Source organism: Miniopterus natalensis, chromosome 5 (assembly GCF_054644295.1).
Source record: "Miniopterus natalensis isolate mMinNat1 chromosome 5, mMinNat1.hap1, whole genome shotgun sequence".
Taxonomy (NCBI): domain Eukaryota; kingdom Metazoa; phylum Chordata; class Mammalia; order Chiroptera; family Miniopteridae; genus Miniopterus; species Miniopterus natalensis.
In genome coordinates, this window is record NC_142085.1 from 73,980,443 (window position 1) to 73,998,949 (window position 18,507).

The 18,507-nt window shown below is 39.7% G+C and overlaps 1 protein-coding gene across 1 annotated transcript; it reads right to left on the reverse strand.

Moving 5' to 3' along the window:
- Window positions 1–2,945: 2,945 nt before the first annotated feature.
- On the reverse strand, window positions 2,946–18,254 carry MTFR2 (mitochondrial fission regulator 2). The gene is made up of 8 exons (XM_016204926.2): window positions 17,943–18,254; window positions 17,344–17,460; window positions 13,226–13,330; window positions 12,664–12,776; window positions 11,483–11,718; window positions 9,286–9,637; window positions 6,677–6,866; window positions 2,946–4,975 (listed from the first exon to the last, which is right to left on the reverse strand). The coding sequence occupies exons 2-8, from the start codon at window positions 17,404–17,406 to the stop codon at window positions 4,940–4,942; spliced, it is 1,095 nt and encodes a 364-aa protein (XP_016060412.1). The 5' UTR covers window positions 17,407–17,460; window positions 17,943–18,254; the 3' UTR covers window positions 2,946–4,939.
- Window positions 18,255–18,507: the final 253 nt, after the last annotated feature.

An 18,507-nucleotide genomic window follows, 5' to 3' on the forward strand; every position in this document is an offset into this window, starting at 1 on the left:
CCCAGCTCAGGTGACTGAGCCACTGGACCCTACAGGACACCTACTACACAAAGCCACTCTACAAACTCCAGGAGACATAGCTGCTCTATCTAATATATAGAAACAAACACCTGGAAGCAGCCAAAATGTGGAGGCAAAGAAACATGTCACAAAGAAAAGAACAGAAGAAATTTCAAGAAAAGGAACTAAACAAAATAGAACCAAACAAGCTATTAGACACAGAGTTCAGAATTATGGTTATAAGTATGCTCAAGGATATTAGTAAGACTATTAAGAAAACAAGTAAGACCATCAATGACTTAATAAAATACCTATCAGAAATGAAGCCTACACACACTGAAATGAAGAATAATTTACAGGGAATCAACAGTAGAGTAGAGGACGCTGAGAATCAAATCAGCAATTTGGAACATGAGGAAACAAAAAACACCCAACTAGAAGAGCAAAAAGAAAAAAGAATCCAGAAATATGAAGATAGTATACGGAGCCTCTGGGATAACTTCAAGAGGCCCAACATTCATATTATTGGGGTGCCAGAAGGAGATGAAAGAGCAAGAAATTGAAAACCTATTTGAAAAAATAATGACAGAAAACTTCCCCTACCTGGGGAGAAAAATAGACTTACAAGTAAAGGAAGCACAGAGGGTCCCAAACAAGAGGAACCCAAAGAGGCCCACAGCAAGAAACATCATAATTAAAATGCCAAAAGTTAAAGACAAAGAGAGAATCTTAAAAGCAGCAAGAGAAAAGCAGTCAGTTACCTACAAGGGAGCACCCATACGACTGTCAGCTGATTTCTCCTCAGAAACCTTGCAGGCCAGAAGGGAGTGGCAAGAAATATTCAAAGTAATGAAAAACAAGAACCTACAACCAAGATTGCTCTACCCAGTAAAGCTATCATCTAGAATTGAAGGTCAGATAAAGAGCTTCTCAGACAATGAAAAGCTAAAGCAGTTCATCACCACCAAATCAGCACTACAGGAAATGTTGAAGGGTTTTCTTTAACAAGAAGCTAATGAACAAAAGAATCTAACGAACTAAATAGGCCCAGAGACATTGACGCAGGCAACAGACAATCATATTTCAGAGGGAAGAGGGAAGGGGGGGTGGAGGGTGGGAAGAGATTAACCAAAGAAGTTATATGCATATATGCATAACCCACGGACACAGACAATAACAGGGTGAAGGCCTGGGGAGGGGGTGGGAGTGAGGTGGAGGGGGTCAATTGGGGGGGAAAAATAGGACAACTGTAATACTTTCAACAATAAAAAATAATAATAATAAAACATTGAGTTGTACCAACAACAAAAACATGTATATTTTTAAAGGTCATATCATTTCACTTATTGTAGCAGAACAATTGCCATATTTTTGAAAGCAGATATTTGCATGTGTGTGTTATAGAATACCTAATAAGAATTCCCCACTTTGATATACCAGTCTTACTGGGATCGAAGCAAAAACTATAAATCTATTCATAGCATGTGCTTTTCCCTAGTGGTGAAATAAATAGCGATATTCAAACCGAAGAACTTATAAGATTACTGCAATCTTTTAAGTTTAGCAATTAAGCAGTGCTATCCTTTTCTTGTATCCCTGAATTTTATGGACTATTTAGCATTTGTTGGGAAGAGTTGAATTAGTCTGACATGAGTAATCTGAGATCTGCCAAGGACACAGCCACTTGCAACCCATGAATGTCATTAAAAACAGGCTGCTTTTGCAAGCAATACTAAATCTAACCCGTGTAACTTCTAAAAATTTGAGATTCAAATGTGATAGATAACAGGTTAGCCATTTTAACATCAGCCTAGGCGCTCTCTGGTACTACACTGCTCTCTTGTGGTGAATATGAAAAATTGCAGCCTGAAGGTGGGCTTTTTTCTCTTTCAGTTTCCTGTTAATGCTTTTTTTGCCATGTTTTACATACCCTTGTGAATTGCCTTAAATACTTTCTGGAATAAAGCAAAATCTAAACAAGTAAAACACTGTAAGATGGGCAATGTTGCCTAAAGTTAAAAATAAGTGTTTGAAAACCAGTCTGCCTGGGTTCAAATCCCAGCTCGGCCACTTACCAACTATGAAAACTTGGGAGAGTTACTTAGGCTCCCTACACCAGTTCCTCATCTATAAAACGAAGATAATAGTACTTAGTGTTATTATGAGATTAGTGAGTCATTACAGGGAAAGGACTAAGAACAGGAGCCGACACATGATAAGCACCACTTAAAATGAGAGCTAAAAGTTAAGTAAGTTACAGCTCATTCCCAAGTACAGCATGACAGAAATCCTCAGATACCCACAGACCACTGGCCAAGCCCACAGCTCCTTGGTAAGATTTGGCACAGAGCACAGAAACTGAAATGTCAACCACATTGGTGTATGATTTTTTAATTTAAAACAAATCCAACTGCATACTTAACCTCTCCAACCTGGAGTCTGTGCTTAATATCCAGCAAAACCTATTTCAAATTCTTTCTCCATTGTTACCATATAAATGGCTGCTTCTCTCCCAAGCTAATTTCTATTTAAAATTTATAATTAAGGCACAAATATGTTCTCACTGTAAAAGCAAGGCCTTTGATTCCCTTTCTCCCTACCAGCCCCAGGCCCTCTGAATTCTGCTTCCTACTCCCAGGAAGTCTCCCCTCCCCTCGCTGCCTTGACCACCACTGTTGTCACCATCTGCATATCTCAACCAGTCAGGACTCTGAACAGCCTTCATTTCCTTACAGAAAACTTCCCCTACCTGGGAAAAGAAATAGACTTACAAGTCTATTTTATAAACCAATTTTTTTCATTTTCCAAATATAAAACAGTATTAGAATGCTTTGTCAAATGCCCTTGCTCAAACACCTTAGTTTATCAGGATTAACTGCCAATGGAGAAAGAATGTAAGAGTTTAAGGCATCTGGGGAAGAAGAAGGAGAGAGGAACACTTCCAGGCAAGTGAGAGAATTGTTTTAATGTCAGGAAAGGCAGCTAGCATTTATACAACTTACAAGAACAGAAACTATTTCAGCATTCATAGTTATCATCATAATCAGCTAGTTATTAATATTAATAATTGGAAGAGAGCAAAGGGAAGGCCAGACTTTAAAAGCATGGTCTTTTCCTTGCATCTCCCAAGAATTCCACTTCCACCAATAACAATAGTGTATTTGGATAAACTTAAAATGCAATCAAATATGATTTTATAAATAGTGAGGTATTAGCTAATTTATGGACAGATTCATGGTGAAGGCCTACACTGAATCCCTAACCCTGAGGAACTCTAAGGCAGACACAACAGTCAGCAGGAGCCCAAGTCTGGGCCATTCCAGAATTTCAAGGCCTGTGCTCACATATCCCAGGACACCAGAAGTCAAACTTCTCAACAGAGGTGAGCCCATGGTCAACTCGATCCTGGTGGTATCGTGGTACTGAAATGTAGTTTTGCACGGGCAGGAAATACATTCTGAAATGGACAGAAAAGCACCCCGTCCAAAAAAAAAAAAAAAAAAAATCAACTTGAGCTATCTCAGGAAATATACTTCACTTGGCAGGGGGTGGTATCTTCCAAAGGTCCCTGCTGGTTGTTGGGGAGGAGCTGTTCATTATACATTTTTTAATAAGGACACTATAAAACTGAACATTTAAGCTACCTTGGGAGATAAAAAGCAGTTACATCATGGGGCGGGGGGACCTCTAATTACAAGGACAGTGAAAGGACAAAAGGCAGGGTGAGAAGTGTACAGGAGGGGCAGGAACAGCAGGGAGAATCCTCACAAAAGGACACAGAATAGCAGGCAGGCTCAAAGCCACACTGCCATACCTGCCCTAGAATTACGAATGCTTCCAGCTGCAAGTAACAGAAAACCCACAAGGCACATTTTTCTTGTTAGTCTTTCTCATATAACAGGAAGTTGAAGACAGCGACTGCTGGTGTTGGTTCAACAGCTCAGCAATATCAGGGTTCACATCTCTGTAATCCGAAGCCCATTCCTCATGGTCAGACAGCTATTGCATGGCAGCTCCTAACTGGAAGGAACCAGGAGAAAGGGGCTGGAGAGGAGGGCTAGGCACCCACTCTACCACGTTAACAAGAAAACTGTGGGAAGACTGGGCTTTTCTGAGAGGGGAGCCTGGCAAAAGGGTAGGTGCTGAGTCCACTCAAATGGAACCTAAGCTCTCTGGCTGGTGCACAGGCTGGAGGTCTACGGAAACATGTAAATTTCCATATCACATTAGTAAATGGGCAGAGGCACAAAATATCTACTTCAAACTTACGTTTCATTTACATTACCCAAGAAACTCTACCTAAAGAACTCTTTCAAAAAACAAGTTCATACTTTATAAACCAAGTAGTAAGAAAAAAAAATGAATTTGAATTGCTACAAAACACAACCAAGTTACAAAAGTACATTTTTTTACATTTTATATACAAAGGAACAGAGTACAACTAAGAAGGAACAAAGGAAATAAAATGATAGGCATATGTATTTACATAGCAAGTATAGGCAAAACTTATGAAGATTCTTTAAATACTAGCCTTTATCAAATCAGTTTCTAAGAATAATTATCACCTTCAGGAAGAATATTTGGGAGGCTCAACCTATTGATTCAAGCTATGACTATCTTACTGAAACAATTATGTTCTTTAAAAATCTCCAAGGTCCTGGAGGCCAAGTAAACCAGGTCACTACCAATTTTTAAAAGATTCAAAGGCTGGAATGTCCAAAACCAGAAATGGGTATTCTTAAGGGTCAAGGCTTTTCAGACTTCTGCACTAATATATCCTGGTGCACAGGCTTCCTTTAATTTCATCAACAGAAGATTAACATGTAGCGAAAGGCATGCTGGTATATCTCTGCAGTCTCTCCTTGTAAGTGCGGACACAGCTTGTGCTGTTCACACCTTGGTCACAACACCTTTTGTGTTTATCAGTTCTTCCTTTAGGTCACTGTCCTTCCAACTGTGAAATGTGATGTCCAAACTGAAATGAAGCAAATGTTTAACAGAAATTATTCTTATGTAAAAAAAAAAGTGTTTTTTTTTTAAATGTCAACACAAACACCAAATGACCCCTTGAGGTTTAATTTATTGAACAATAAAGTTATTTGAGAGAGGGCTATGTGTTAGGCTCTGAGCCTGAAACTACTCAAAGATGTTCTCTCCCTGAGATGCTTGTAGTTGGAGAGAAAACGCAAGGAACAGTGAACACTATGAGACAGCTCCGTAATACACTGATCCACTGTCACTGGGAAATAGCATGTCCTATTCCATATATTCAGTTACCCAAGTGAATTTCTTAGTAATGAAGATTTCGAACATCCTACAATTTTAATTAACCAAGTTCTAGTCACTGCTTTGCCAATCAGATGTGGGGTTACAAGCAGATTACTTAAGCACTAGGAGGTTCACTCTCCTCATGTGTAAAGCAGCTAATATTGGCCTGGGGTATTCTTTGTTTGTTTTTTAGGATATTGCTGTAAAGATCGCATGAGTAAAAAAGTACTCTGCAAGTTCTAAATTTATATACAAATGTTAAGCTTTTATTTGTAGGCACATTTGCATTATTATAATAGTTCTAAACTATGTACTTTTTTGTTTTCTTAGAGTTAAGGATATAGTTTTCTGAGTCAACATGATAAACATCAGGTACTGTACACATACCAGTTGCTCAGAGACCACTCACTCTAGAGCACAGGTAGGACAATTTCCCCCCACTCTGTTATGCTCTGAGTTGCTATCTGCTTTTTAGTTTTCTACCTCCTCCCCTGCTGACAGCTACCACCCTACTTCAGACTACATTCCTCTTCCACAGTCTTCTCGTTTCCAAGGCTTATTCTTATGTACTATCTCAGCTAAATTATAAAATGGGAAAAATTAGGATTATGCCTAAATTTAAAAAAGAGACTTCAAGTAAGCAGCAATTGTAAAGGTTAATCAAGTGTTTGAAACATAGTGTGTCCTTTTAAGCAACCAAGAAGCATCCTCACTGAAGTTAATTATGATCCCATTTGTTTTTAAAAAGCACAGTTAACATCTGGCCAGTGTGGCTCAGCAGTTGACCTATGATCCAGGAGATCAAGGTTTGATTTCCAGTCAGGGCACATGCCTGGGTTGCAGGCTCAATATCCACCCAATAAGGGGCATGCAGGAGGCAACCGATCAATGACTCTCTCGTCACTGATGTTTCTCTCTCTCTCTCTCCCCCTCTCCTTTCCTCTCTCTGAAATAGACATATTTAAAAATAAATTAATTAAATTAAATAAATAAAAGCACAGTTAACATTCTATTTGACTAAATAATTCAAAGTCTACATTTGACTGAAAAACAATGGAGTATTCTCATGTAACTATGGTTAGTGTGAATCTATAGCACCAGTTTTCTCTTGTCCTCTCAAAGTTTTGGACACCCAGCTCATACTGCAAACAGCAACATCAAGCAAGCACCTGCCCAGGATGAACGATTATAAACTTATGCGCAGTATTTTTCAAATCAAGTGTTTTATTTCAAAAACTTCACAGAAGGCTAAAAGCTAAAATGAGCATGTAAAAATTAACAAAAACAGAAATATGAGCAGCATCAACAAATAACTGTACAGCCCAAATTCTGCATAATTACTTTGAGAGAGCTTGAAGGCAAAGATATGTCATAAATAATACTTTAAAAATTGAAAAATTAACTTTACATTATTAGAGCTCATCCTTGAAGTTTCCGGACTAGAAAATGGAGAAGACTCCCAAGACCTATTTTCTTTGTCAAAGGAATCATCTTCTTGGAACGCAAATTTCTGCTTAAGAGCCTGGGATATTAAAGACACTGGATCCCACTGTGAACTGTGTCTTTTCCTCTTGTGAATGGGTCTGCCTCCAGGTGACCTTTTAAAAAAATGCATAAATTAATTAAAACTTTGTGTAATTAAAGCTCCTTGTGGACAAACATAGCAGAAATACAAGCATAATGTATGACAATCTAATTGGTTAAGAGATTGAAATTTTTTGCCATGAATGAAATAGAAATGAGAAAACCAAGAAACCAAATGGGGCTCTACCACAACCTTGTTATGACCTAGGATTTATCAGTATCTCTGTGCTGAAGATCTTTATTTTAAATTACCTAATTTTTCAATGGTAAACTTTAAAAAATATTTAAGAACTTTTAAAAGGACTATAGAGTTCATGAAAAGAAAACCATTAGGCTAATTTTTCACTCAATCTTCACTTAATGCCTATACCAGGCTCCATGTTACACTATGATATAGAAAATAAATTTATTTTCTCACCAGAAACCTCGCTGAGGAATTTCCATATGAACATGGAAATCCTACTAATATGAGAATAAAGAAACAAAAAAATGAAGGCCCCAAAAGACAAAGAGATTACAAGAGAGAGGGTAGATAAGAATTGTAATAAAATGTAGAAAGCTGGAAAGCTAATGAAAATGAAGAGAGTGGGGGTCAACTGCCATCCCAAAAGGAGGGATTAAGAAAAAGTCTGCAAACTGAATGATAAACTCCTTACTTGTTGTCTTTCCCCACTCAGCTCTCAAACTACCTGGCTTGCACTCCCTACGTAATTCCCATCCCTCCTGACCAAGAAGGAAACTGAAGAACTTTTTAGGAAAATTCTAGCCCCAAAGAAAAGACGAACAACTACTGAAATATGGGGTCTGGCAACAAAATGGTCAGGTTCTCTACTCCTTCACCAGGTCATAAAGCCCACAGCTAACAATCCACCTCGCACAATGGACCTTCAATCAGCTTTTCACTGTCTCACGTTTAAATATGAATGGAGAGCCAAGAATTCCAGAGACTTAAGGCTGCAAAACTACAGCTAGAAACAAAATCAATGAGAGGAAACAAGGAACTCAGGAAAATAGAGATAATTCAAGAGCAAAACAATTTAAAACTATAGTTACTCTCTTCAGTGGAATGAAACAAACAGAGGCAGGAAGATCAAAAATGGAGTACTGAGAGAAAGGGAAATGGCTCTTACAAATTAAAAATATGACAGCAGGCAAAAATCCAGTAGAAGAGTTGAAAGGTAAATTAAAGAATTTCTTAGAAAATACAATAAAAAAGCAAAGAGAAAGAAAATAGTAAAGGGAAAGATATGAAGAGAAATAATCCTGCCATCAAACTTCTAATGGAGTTCCAGGAAAAGAAAACAGAGGGAAAGAATGGGAAAAAATTGTCAGAGAAATATTTCATACCAGGAATCAGAACGGCATCAACTTCTCAACAGGAACACTGCAAGCTAGTCATCAATGGAACAATGTCTTCACAGTTCTGAGAAAATGATTTTCTGCCTATTATACCCCAGCCAAACTAGCAATTAAGTATGACGATAAGATAATAACATTTTCAGATATGCAATGTCTTAAAATAATCTACTTTATATGCACTTTTTCAGAAAGCTACAGGAAGATATGACACCCAAGAGGTGGGTGCTGCCACACAGGAGAAAGGGGAGAGAATGCCCGATGAAATCCTTACGAAGACAGCAATGCAGCAGGCTGCAAGAGCAAATGACACTGGAACAGGACAGAGGGCTCCTACAGGGGAAGTTTTTTAAAAAAATGGAACTCAGAGAGGCAATTATTAACTCCAACCAAAAAAAAATCATTCAGCAAACATGTAATCATAGTATATAAAATGGCTTACCTATAATGTTTACTATTATAATAAAAATGTACATTGTACACACTGACTTAAGGCTGATTTAACGATATGGGAAGATTTAATGAATATATGTGTGCCTGTGTGTGAGAGGGTAGAATGCTTACGAGAATATATACCTAATCTTTAACAGTGGGAAGCAAATATAATTAAAATATTAAGAAACAGCCCTGGCTGGTGTGGTTCAACGGTTAGAGCATCAGCCCGAGCACTGCAGAGTCGTGGGTTCAATTCCCGGTCAAGGGCACATACCAGGGTTGCAGGTTCAATCCCCGCCCTGGTCCGGGTAAGTGTGGGAGGCAACCAATTGATGTGTGTATCTCTCTCTCCCTCCCTCCACTCTACCTAAAAAAAAAAGTCAATGGAAAAATGTCCTGGGGTGAGATTAACAAAATAAAAACAAAAAATTAAGAAATAGCAAAAGAAGTATGTTGTTTCAAAAACATGGAGATAATACACTAGAAGAAAGAGTCAAAAAATTGAAAATGATTCTCTGGGAGGGGCATCTGGGGTGAAGAGGAATAAAAGAGAAAAAATGTATATGTTTACTTTGATAAATATAATTTTTAAAAATATCCTTGATATAATTTTGGTTCACTTCTCAAATTAGGATGACATACCGTTCAATAGCACGAAGTTTAACATTATTCATATCCTTCAGAACATCCAACATGTGGGGAACATCTCTGCTTTTCTGGCTTTTTGAATGACTATTACTGGTCTTACTAGCACCTGGATGCTGTTTTTTCATTTCAGTTGCTGAATTATCTGAGTCACAAATAACACTGTATCCTGGCTGCACAAGAGAACACGGAGGCCGCAGAGAAGAAAGCTGAGGGGGCAGCGGGGGCGGAGGAGGAGGAGCGGGAAGCACTGCACTTGAAAATGGATCTGGTCTGACACTCAGTCGAGCAGTCCCTGATGATGGCACTTGTCCCAGACCACCAGGCCCATCAGTTGAGTCAAAGGATCCTAAAAAACAAAGCAGTCTGTTGAAAGATCATACAAAGTTCTCAACATAACACTAATTAAAACCAAAACAGGAACAATTTCTGTAATGCTACTAAAATGATGTGGCCAGGAAGGAGAAGCAATCCCATCCACTTAGTCATTTTTGTAAGAGTCAAGCCAAAGAGTAAAATTACTCTTAATCCAGTTAGGATTCTCTGTGTAGGCCCTTAAAAGTGAGAAGGGGGAGAAACATTTTAAAGAGGAAATAAAAAGTCCTTTTTCAGTAATTCGCACACAATCTAAATTTCATCCCTATTTTAAAAAGCTACAGCATGATTAATAACTTGTAGTTAGAAACACTCAAAATGGTATAGTGTATGGTAACACTGTAGAAACACCCGAGCACATATTTTAGGCAAGAGCCTAAGGATGAGTAGAGTACAGTAGTCTCCTTTATCCCATTTCTCTTTCCATGGTTTCAGTTACCTGCAGTCAACCTCGGTCCAAAAATATCAAATGGAAATTCCAGAAATAAACAATTCTTAAGTTTTAAATTGCGTGCCATTCTGAGTAGCCTGATGAAATCTCGTGTTGTCCCACTCGGGACACGAATCATCATCCCTCTGTCCGGCGTCTCCACACTGTACACACTCCACACCCAGCAGTAACTTAGTAGCCATCTGGGTTATCAGATCAACTTTCCAAGTGTCACAGTGCTTATGTTCAAGAAACCCTTAATTTACTTAATATTGGCCCCAAAGCAAAACAATAATGATGCTGGCAGTTCAGATATGCCAAAGGGAAGCCAGGAAGTGCTTCCTTTAAGTGAAAGGTATGTATGTATGGGGAAAAAAAGCAGAGTATATATAGGTCAGCACTAACCATGGTTTCAGGTGCCCACTGAGGGTCTTGGAACATATTACCCTTGGAAAAGGGGGGACTATTGTACTTAACTTTTTCATAACAGATTTGCTCCTAAAAGGCTGTCATATCATTGCTAAAAACAACGTGTATTTATATCTTTATTATTATTATCCATTACATAATATCTATATATTACTTATATATTGTATATAGTATATACTTTATATATATTATGTTATGTATAAATTGTCTGTGTGTGCATATATACCTATATATTTTATGTGTGTATGTCTATAGGTTAAAGCAAGTTTTGTCTCTGAAGATTTAGAAAAGGGTCACCTGGAGAACATTATTCGCCTAACTTGGTGGAACACTAGCAGCAGTAACTCCAAACTACAAATACATACATGGAGCCTCAAACCTATACTTTTCTTTCAAATTAATGCATTCTTCCTCTTAAATTTCCAATGCTTTTCTGAAGAGTTAGAAAACAGGATTTTCAGTACAAAACTATCTTCTGCAGTAGAGCAGTAGAGTTAGCTCTTCTTGAAACCAAAGCTAACTCCCTCAAAACAAATGTCTTCTTAAAAATTTGTTTTAATTCTCACCCAAGGGTATGTTTTTACTGATTTTAGAGAGAGGAAGGGGAAGGGAAAGAGAGAAACATCAATGTGAGAAACATCAATCTGTTACCTCCCATACAAGCCCTGACGGGGGATAGAACCCCCAGCCAAGGTATGTGCCCTGATCATAAAAGGAACCCATAGCCTTTTGGTGCACAGGATGGTGCTCCAACCAATTGAGCTGCCCAGCCAGGGCCAAATGTGTCTTGATTTATTCTAAATAAACATTAGACAAAAAATTTTCATTATCTGACATCCTTTCATATTTAATGTCATTCGCAAGATACATGAATATCAAGCATTCTTATTCAGAACTGTACTGACTTAAATACTAGGTGAGGATCATCTGCCTGAAGCAAAAATCCAGTATGTTACTCACCAGAACTTGTGCTGTTTTTCAGCTCCTGCATTTGCACAATTGCAGCAATCTGAGAGCGAAGAAAAGTTAGCTCATCTTCAAGGGCAGCTATTTTTTTAATTGCAGCTTCATTTACAGGCTGAGGATTTTTCACTGGTTTGTTATATCTTGGAGCAGGTGACAGTGGATCCCAAACTAATTGCAAAGGATGGAAAACTTCACTCTTCTCCTCTTCCTCATTTTTCCATATACAATTTCTGTGGGTGAAAAGAACAAACGGGAAGGGGGAGTGAGGAGGGAGAGAGAGATGAGGAAGAGGAGGAGGAGGGGAAGGGAGGGAGGGAAAGTTTCCAAGAGGAATAAATTAATTCCGTCAAAGGGGAACACAGGCACCAACCAGAATCGGAGTAGCTCTCTTCATCCCAGGATTTATCGCGACTCACTGAGCACAGTGCAGCCTCTTACGTGACTCCATTCTCAGTATAGAGAACAGAACAGAACCCTTAATAGGTGACCAGTAAGTGGTCAGTAGATGAAGGAACAGCCCTGCGTTTAGATTGTACAATAAAAATAATTATCCTGTAACTGTCCTGCCATTCACTTTAAACGCACAAGTTTATTGAGAAATAAAGTTGTTATACTGAAAGGCCTTATATTCAGTATAATGTTAAGGGTAAATTTACGGTATTATAATTTTTTGAAAATTAATAAATCAGTTTCACACGTAAAAAATTTAATCATAATATTTCAATAATTGACCCTGATTGTGCTTACAGACTGTATCTGAATATGCTAACACATAAGTTAGTACTCCCTAGGAGAAAAACATTCAAATTCTGAAATATGTTTAACATTATTGCCTGTAAGAACTATGTAAGTTTTGAAGAAATATATGAAATAAAATAAATCTAGTTATCTAGTATAGGAAACAGCTTTCTCATAAATATAAACACAGTAATTGTGATATTGTTTTACGTCCTAGCCTGGCGTTAGGTTTAAATGTTCATTAAGAAAAACTGGCTAAAAACAAGGAACAAGAAGCCATCCTTATTAGGAAAGTATTAGTAGGACACAGCGCAGCAGAGATAGACAAAACAAAAAGGCCCAGTGAGTCTGAACAAACTCCAACATGTCCAAGAATACATCCAAGAATTCAGATTACAGCCCACATCCCATTTTCCAAGATAAGTATGTAAAATTACCGAAATCTGAGATAACTGGCTTCTTCATCATTTGCCACACACAAGATATCAGCAAAAGATGGAACTACAGATCCACAGTTACCAGAGTCTACAGAGTTCAAGAGTGGGATCAACTAAAGGAAAAAAGGGAAAAAAAGTCAGAGCTCTGCAGGAAGTGGGGGAAGACACATGCCATGGAAATAAAATAAGTTAAAAATCCAAGAGGGAAAAGGAAAAAGGATATTCAATAGAAAACCATGCACTTATTAGTAAGAAAAAATACTGAAGAAAATATTATTCTAAAGTATAAATGTGTGGCAATATTCTCTCCCCTGGTTAATGTCATCTACCATAAGTCACAAACTAGAATTTAAAAAAGCTTCTCAGGTATTGCTTTGCACCTGCCCACCTTTGAATGTAATTATTTAAAAAAATAAACACAAAAACATACGCGAAATGACTTGTTTCCAGGGAAAAAGGTTTTGGCAGGAAATATTTCTTCTTTTGTTCTACCATACATTCCTAGGGCTACCTATGATTATTTTACACATAGTGATTAAACAATGCCTGTTGACTGACTTACCTCAAAATCAGGCCTGTGACAAGGTTCTAAAGGAAGAATTTTCCCAATAATACGAACAATACTCCGAGCTGATCCATAGCCTTTATTTCCCCAAGTCTGCAAAACCTATTGAAATATAAGCATTGTTTTAAGAAGTATTCTATTAAGCTTGTTTATAAATCTATTTTTTAAAAAGCAGATGTGTAGTTGAGCACCAACCCATGAACCAGGAGGTCATGGGTTTGATTCCCCATCAGGGCACATGCTTGGGTTTCGGGCTGGATCCCTAGTAGGAGGCGTGCAGAAGGCAGCTGATCAATGACTCTCTCATCATTGATGTTTCTCTCTCCCTCTCCCTTCCTCTCTCTGAAATCAATAAAAACATTAAATAAATAAATAATAAATAAAAATAAAGAAAATACAGAATTGAGTACCCAAAAGTCTCTTCTCAAAGAATTAAATTTTACACCTATACCAGATCTCAAATCAGACATTTCAATTAAAGGTGCTATCTGGCCAGTGGCGTCCACATTGAACAGTGCGGCCTAGAGGATATAGATCCCAGACCTATTAACACTAGATCTCTGCCAGCCTGAGCAAGTGCATTTAAAGTGTCCTACTACCACTCATATGTGTACCCTTGCTAAGAACCACAGGCCTGGAGGCCTGGCGACAGTCAGAGCTATGTACTCTACGTAAGTAGTCACCCTGTTCTTGGTTAACTTGGATGGTACCTTCATATCTTGCTCTGCAATTTCCATTCTGACGAACTCCTATCCTTATCACTCTCTCATTCCTTCATTGCCATTGACCACCTTCATCATTTTTATGATTTCATCTCCTGGTGAAATTCCTGGTCTAGGACCCTCACTTTTTTTTTTTCCATCCGGACCCAAGGATCTGTTTATTGATTTTAGAGAGGGAGGCAGGGAGATGGAGAAACACCGACATACAAAATATCGATGGTTGCCTCCCATACAGGCCCAGACCCGGGATCAAACCAGCAACTTTTTGGTGTGGGATGACATTCCAACCCTCATTTTGACTTTCCTACCAAGCAGGGACTTTCAAGTTGTTTCAATGATATGCTCTCAAAAATGGTTCCTTTTGATAGTATGTGTTCTCATATTACTAATGGATAAGCTATCCCAACTACTCTTACCTACAAGTGGTCTCACCTCAACTATTACTGAGAAAATTGAGGACTATGATTTGATATACCTCCATTTTCATTCCTCTCCATTCAAAATCTCCCCGCCATTTCTCACTTTTATTATACCCTTGACTGTCCAGCTTCTTTCTAAGACTTATTTTGTTTTGTTTTAAATTTATCTTTATTGTTGAAAGTATTACAGATGTCCCCCTTTTCCCCTCATTGATCCCCCCCACCCCACATCTACTCCACCCCCAGGCCTTCCCCATACCAATGTCTGTGTCCATAGGTTATGCATATAAGCACATAAGTTCTTTGATTAATCTCTCCCCCCCACGCCCCCACCCCCACCCACCCTCTGTTCCATGCTTCCCTCAGTCTGTTACATGCTTCTATGTCTCTGGATCTATTTTGTTCATCAGTTTATTTCGTTTATTATACTCCACATGAGTGAGATCATGTGGTACTTGTCTTTCAAAATTTACAAAGGCTTGTTTATTTATATCCCCTGCCCAGCTACCTTTTTTAGGGCATTGTACAGTCACTCTCATTTGTACCTTAAATATTTTCCTGTCTATAAGAGTCCTCCCCAGTGCTTGCAAACCTGATGAAGTTACTTCTAAAACTGAAAGGAAAAAAATTTATTCCTGCTGCCCCTTCAAGTTGATGACCTCTTTCAATTTCTTTTCACAACTTTTCCAAAGAAGATTGTTGATGCTACCTCCCTTTCTCAGTCAAACATCAAACTACTATGAAATGGATGCCACTCTCCACCTACAGAAATCTCTAAAGGCACCAACAATATGATAAGCAAATCTTCAACTATTACTCAGTCCTCGTTATCTTCAACCTCACTATTTCGGAAACTCAAATTGCTTCAATGACATCTTCCATTCTGTTATCAAGTCCATCAGTTCAAATCTCAAAACAACACAGATAACTCCAAATCTGAACCAAGTCTTTCCTACATTCTAGAACCTTTTATCCCAGGATATCTGTACTTGTATATTCTAATAGCACACCTGGCTCACCTACTCAAACTAGTTCCTCACACTGAGTTGCCTATTTAAAACAACGGTATCATTCTTCAGCTTACTTTTGTTTAAAATCTTGGAATTATCCTTGACTATTCTTCTAATTCACTTCACCAAATAGTGATGACATGTCTATTCTATAACCCTCCCCCTACCCCACTGTTACAGAATAGTAAGAAGCTAGGGAAATTCTAGGACAAGCGGAATAGGGAAACAAAGACAGTTAGACGGCAGTTTGCAGCCACCTAGTAAATCCCATCTTTCCTAAACAAAGGACACAAGGACACTTAAGAGTAGATGGATCGCACTTCTACCCCCCCAATCAGGGGGTATATAGCTTAAATCACCCTACTCAAGACAGATAACAGAAATCCAATTAGTGCCATTTGCCAACTACACTCAAGGACAAATTAAGAAAATCTTATTTTGGTAAATCAGCATAAAGCTGATGAATATTCTAGTGATTTCCCCCCAAGACTGCCCCTAAACACCCAGATTTTAAAACCCCTGAAAACAAAGGTCCCAGTGTGCTGACACCCCTGCCATTCCCTTCCCTCTCTCCTTCCCCCACAGGCACGTATCCCCTAACCTCTAAGGGACCCCATGAGACTTGCAACCAAAGGAGCAATGGGCAGCAGCAGCTGGTCCCAGGCTTACCCCCGAACCTGTCTACAAGGCTCCCCTTTTCTCTGACTTCCCAGTGAGACAAAGAAGCCCAGCCGAGGCTCTTCTGTTGCTTCTTCTATGCCCTTCCTTGTTTCACTGTCCTAAGTATGTTTTTGCTGCGGTCAATAAATTCTTGCTTGCTTTTCTACACTCTGTCTTTTGATTGAAACTTTCCTTCAAGAAGACAAGAACTGAGGTCTTCTCATATGGCTGGTAACGCTACTATTTTGTGTCTTACATTCACTCTTGTATTATAGTTATCTGTATATGTTGGCTAGTCTTCATATTTCTAGCACCATAAATACAAGAACCATGCATATTGTCTTAGATCAACGTAGTAGATGCTAAGTAAGTAGATAAAATCGGATTTGCTTTTAATTCTCAGACTCAAGTAATCCTCTCTCCTTAAGACTTATTCTGGCCCGGTTGGGCGTGACTCAGTGGTTGAGTGTTGACCTAGGATCCAGGTGATCAGGGTTCGATTCTGGTTAGGGCACATGCCGGGGGTTGCGGGCTCGATCCCCAGTCGGGGGCATGCAGGAGGCAGCCGATCCATGACTCTCTCATCATTGATGTTTCTATCTCTCTCTCTCCCTCTCCTTTCCTCTTTCGGAAATCAATAAAGCTATATTTTTTTTTAAAAAGACTTATTCTGAATATTTTGAGCTGTAACTTGCCATTCTATACCCAAATATTAAACCGCAGATACCTTAATAAAACCATTAGAGAATTAAAAATACAATTTAACTTACCTATGCAATAAACTGGATTTTATGAAGGCCATGCATACATTTTGTTTGTTTGCACCCTTTGCTGGCATTTGACCCATCAGGTAAATAGCTTTCTAAAAATCTTATTCCTTTTTAAAATCAAACTACCAGCCGGTTTGGCTCAGTGACTAGACTGTCAGCCTGTGGACTGATTGAGGGGTCCCAGGTTTGATTGCAGCCAAGGGCATGTACCTCGGTTGCAGCTCAATCCCGGGTCGCAGTCGGGGGTGAGTGCAGGAGGCTACCAATCGATGTGTCTCTCTCACCTCGATTTTTGTTTTCTCTCCCTCTCCCTCTTCTTCCCCCTTCCACTCTCTAAAAAGAAATGGAAAAAATATCCTCGGGTGAGGATTAAAAAAAATAAAACTATCATAGCCAAACTATTGCAAGCTCACCTTACCTCACCTAAAGAGAAAAAACAATTTCACCTTAAATGTTTACATATAAGTCATTTTCAAAATGAGGCCGAAGAAGAAATACAACAGGTTCACTCAAATCCATTAAAAAAACGTTCACCTGGTCCATGGGAACGCCGAAATATTCCAGTATCTCTCTTAAGATATTCAATAGGAGAGACATTGATGAAGCAAACAGGGAAGCAAATTCAAGGAAACATTATCAGTTTCTTGATACCTTCAGGAAAAAAAATTTAGAGAATGTTACCCGTGACAAACAGTTGCGGCATAAATTCTATTAAAGAAACTGGAAGTCCTCTCCTTACACATTACACCATCAGCTACTGTCTTCTGGGCAGCATTATTTTGAAGGTGGTCAAAGAGAAAGAGAAGCACGGGGAGCGGGGAAGGGCGGCCTGGTAAAGGAAAACTTCAATGTATCAGTTAAATTGCATTAAAAGTTCGACACTTAGCTGAGAAGCCTTCGAGGTAGCTGGACAGAGGAGCTCCCTCTGCCCTGAATGCTTTGGAAGGACTCGGGAGAGGGAAGAGTCCAGCCCACCCTTCAAAGCAGGCGGGGGGCAGACTCAAGGCTTAGCCCCTCCTCGCTCTTTTTAAAGATAAGGAACGTGAACCCCAGATCGGTTGACTTAACTTAGTCACCCAACTAGCATGTAACCGGTGTCCCTGGCCTTAGCGCACGATTCCTTGGGGGCTCACCTTCCCCCGAAGCCGAGCCTCCAGGTAAACCCGGGACCTGGAGAGGCGGGGGTTACGGAGCGCCGCCTCGGAACCCTCAGTCTAGAAGCACGGCCGGCGCTCGTCCCGGTTCAGGAACGCCCAGGCCCGTGTCCGTCCGCGAGCCTCGGCCTGCAGGCCACATGCGGCCACGACGCCCCCACCGACTCGGGCCTGGGCCCTGCAGCCCTCGCTCAGCCAGGGTCGCTTCACCGAAGGCGCGGCCGCCTCCTCCTGCGTCCAGTCCCACCTGCCGCGCTTTTCCTGGACAGGCTCACTACTTCCGCGTTCCTGGACGAAAATCAAACTCCGCGGGCCGCGGCCTGTGCCCGATCTCATTGGACAGGGCTGAAGATCGCTGCTTGTGATTGGCTGTGCGGTAACGTCAGGTTAGTTACTGTTATTTGGACGGACTACTGGGGTTCTCCTTCTCCTTTAAGAGGGCGGGCTTTCTGCGAGGCAGCCAATAGAAACCAATAGGCAGCTGGCGGGCGGGGCGGGGCGGGCCGTTCGGGACGGAGACGCACTGGCGTGACGCGATTTTTAG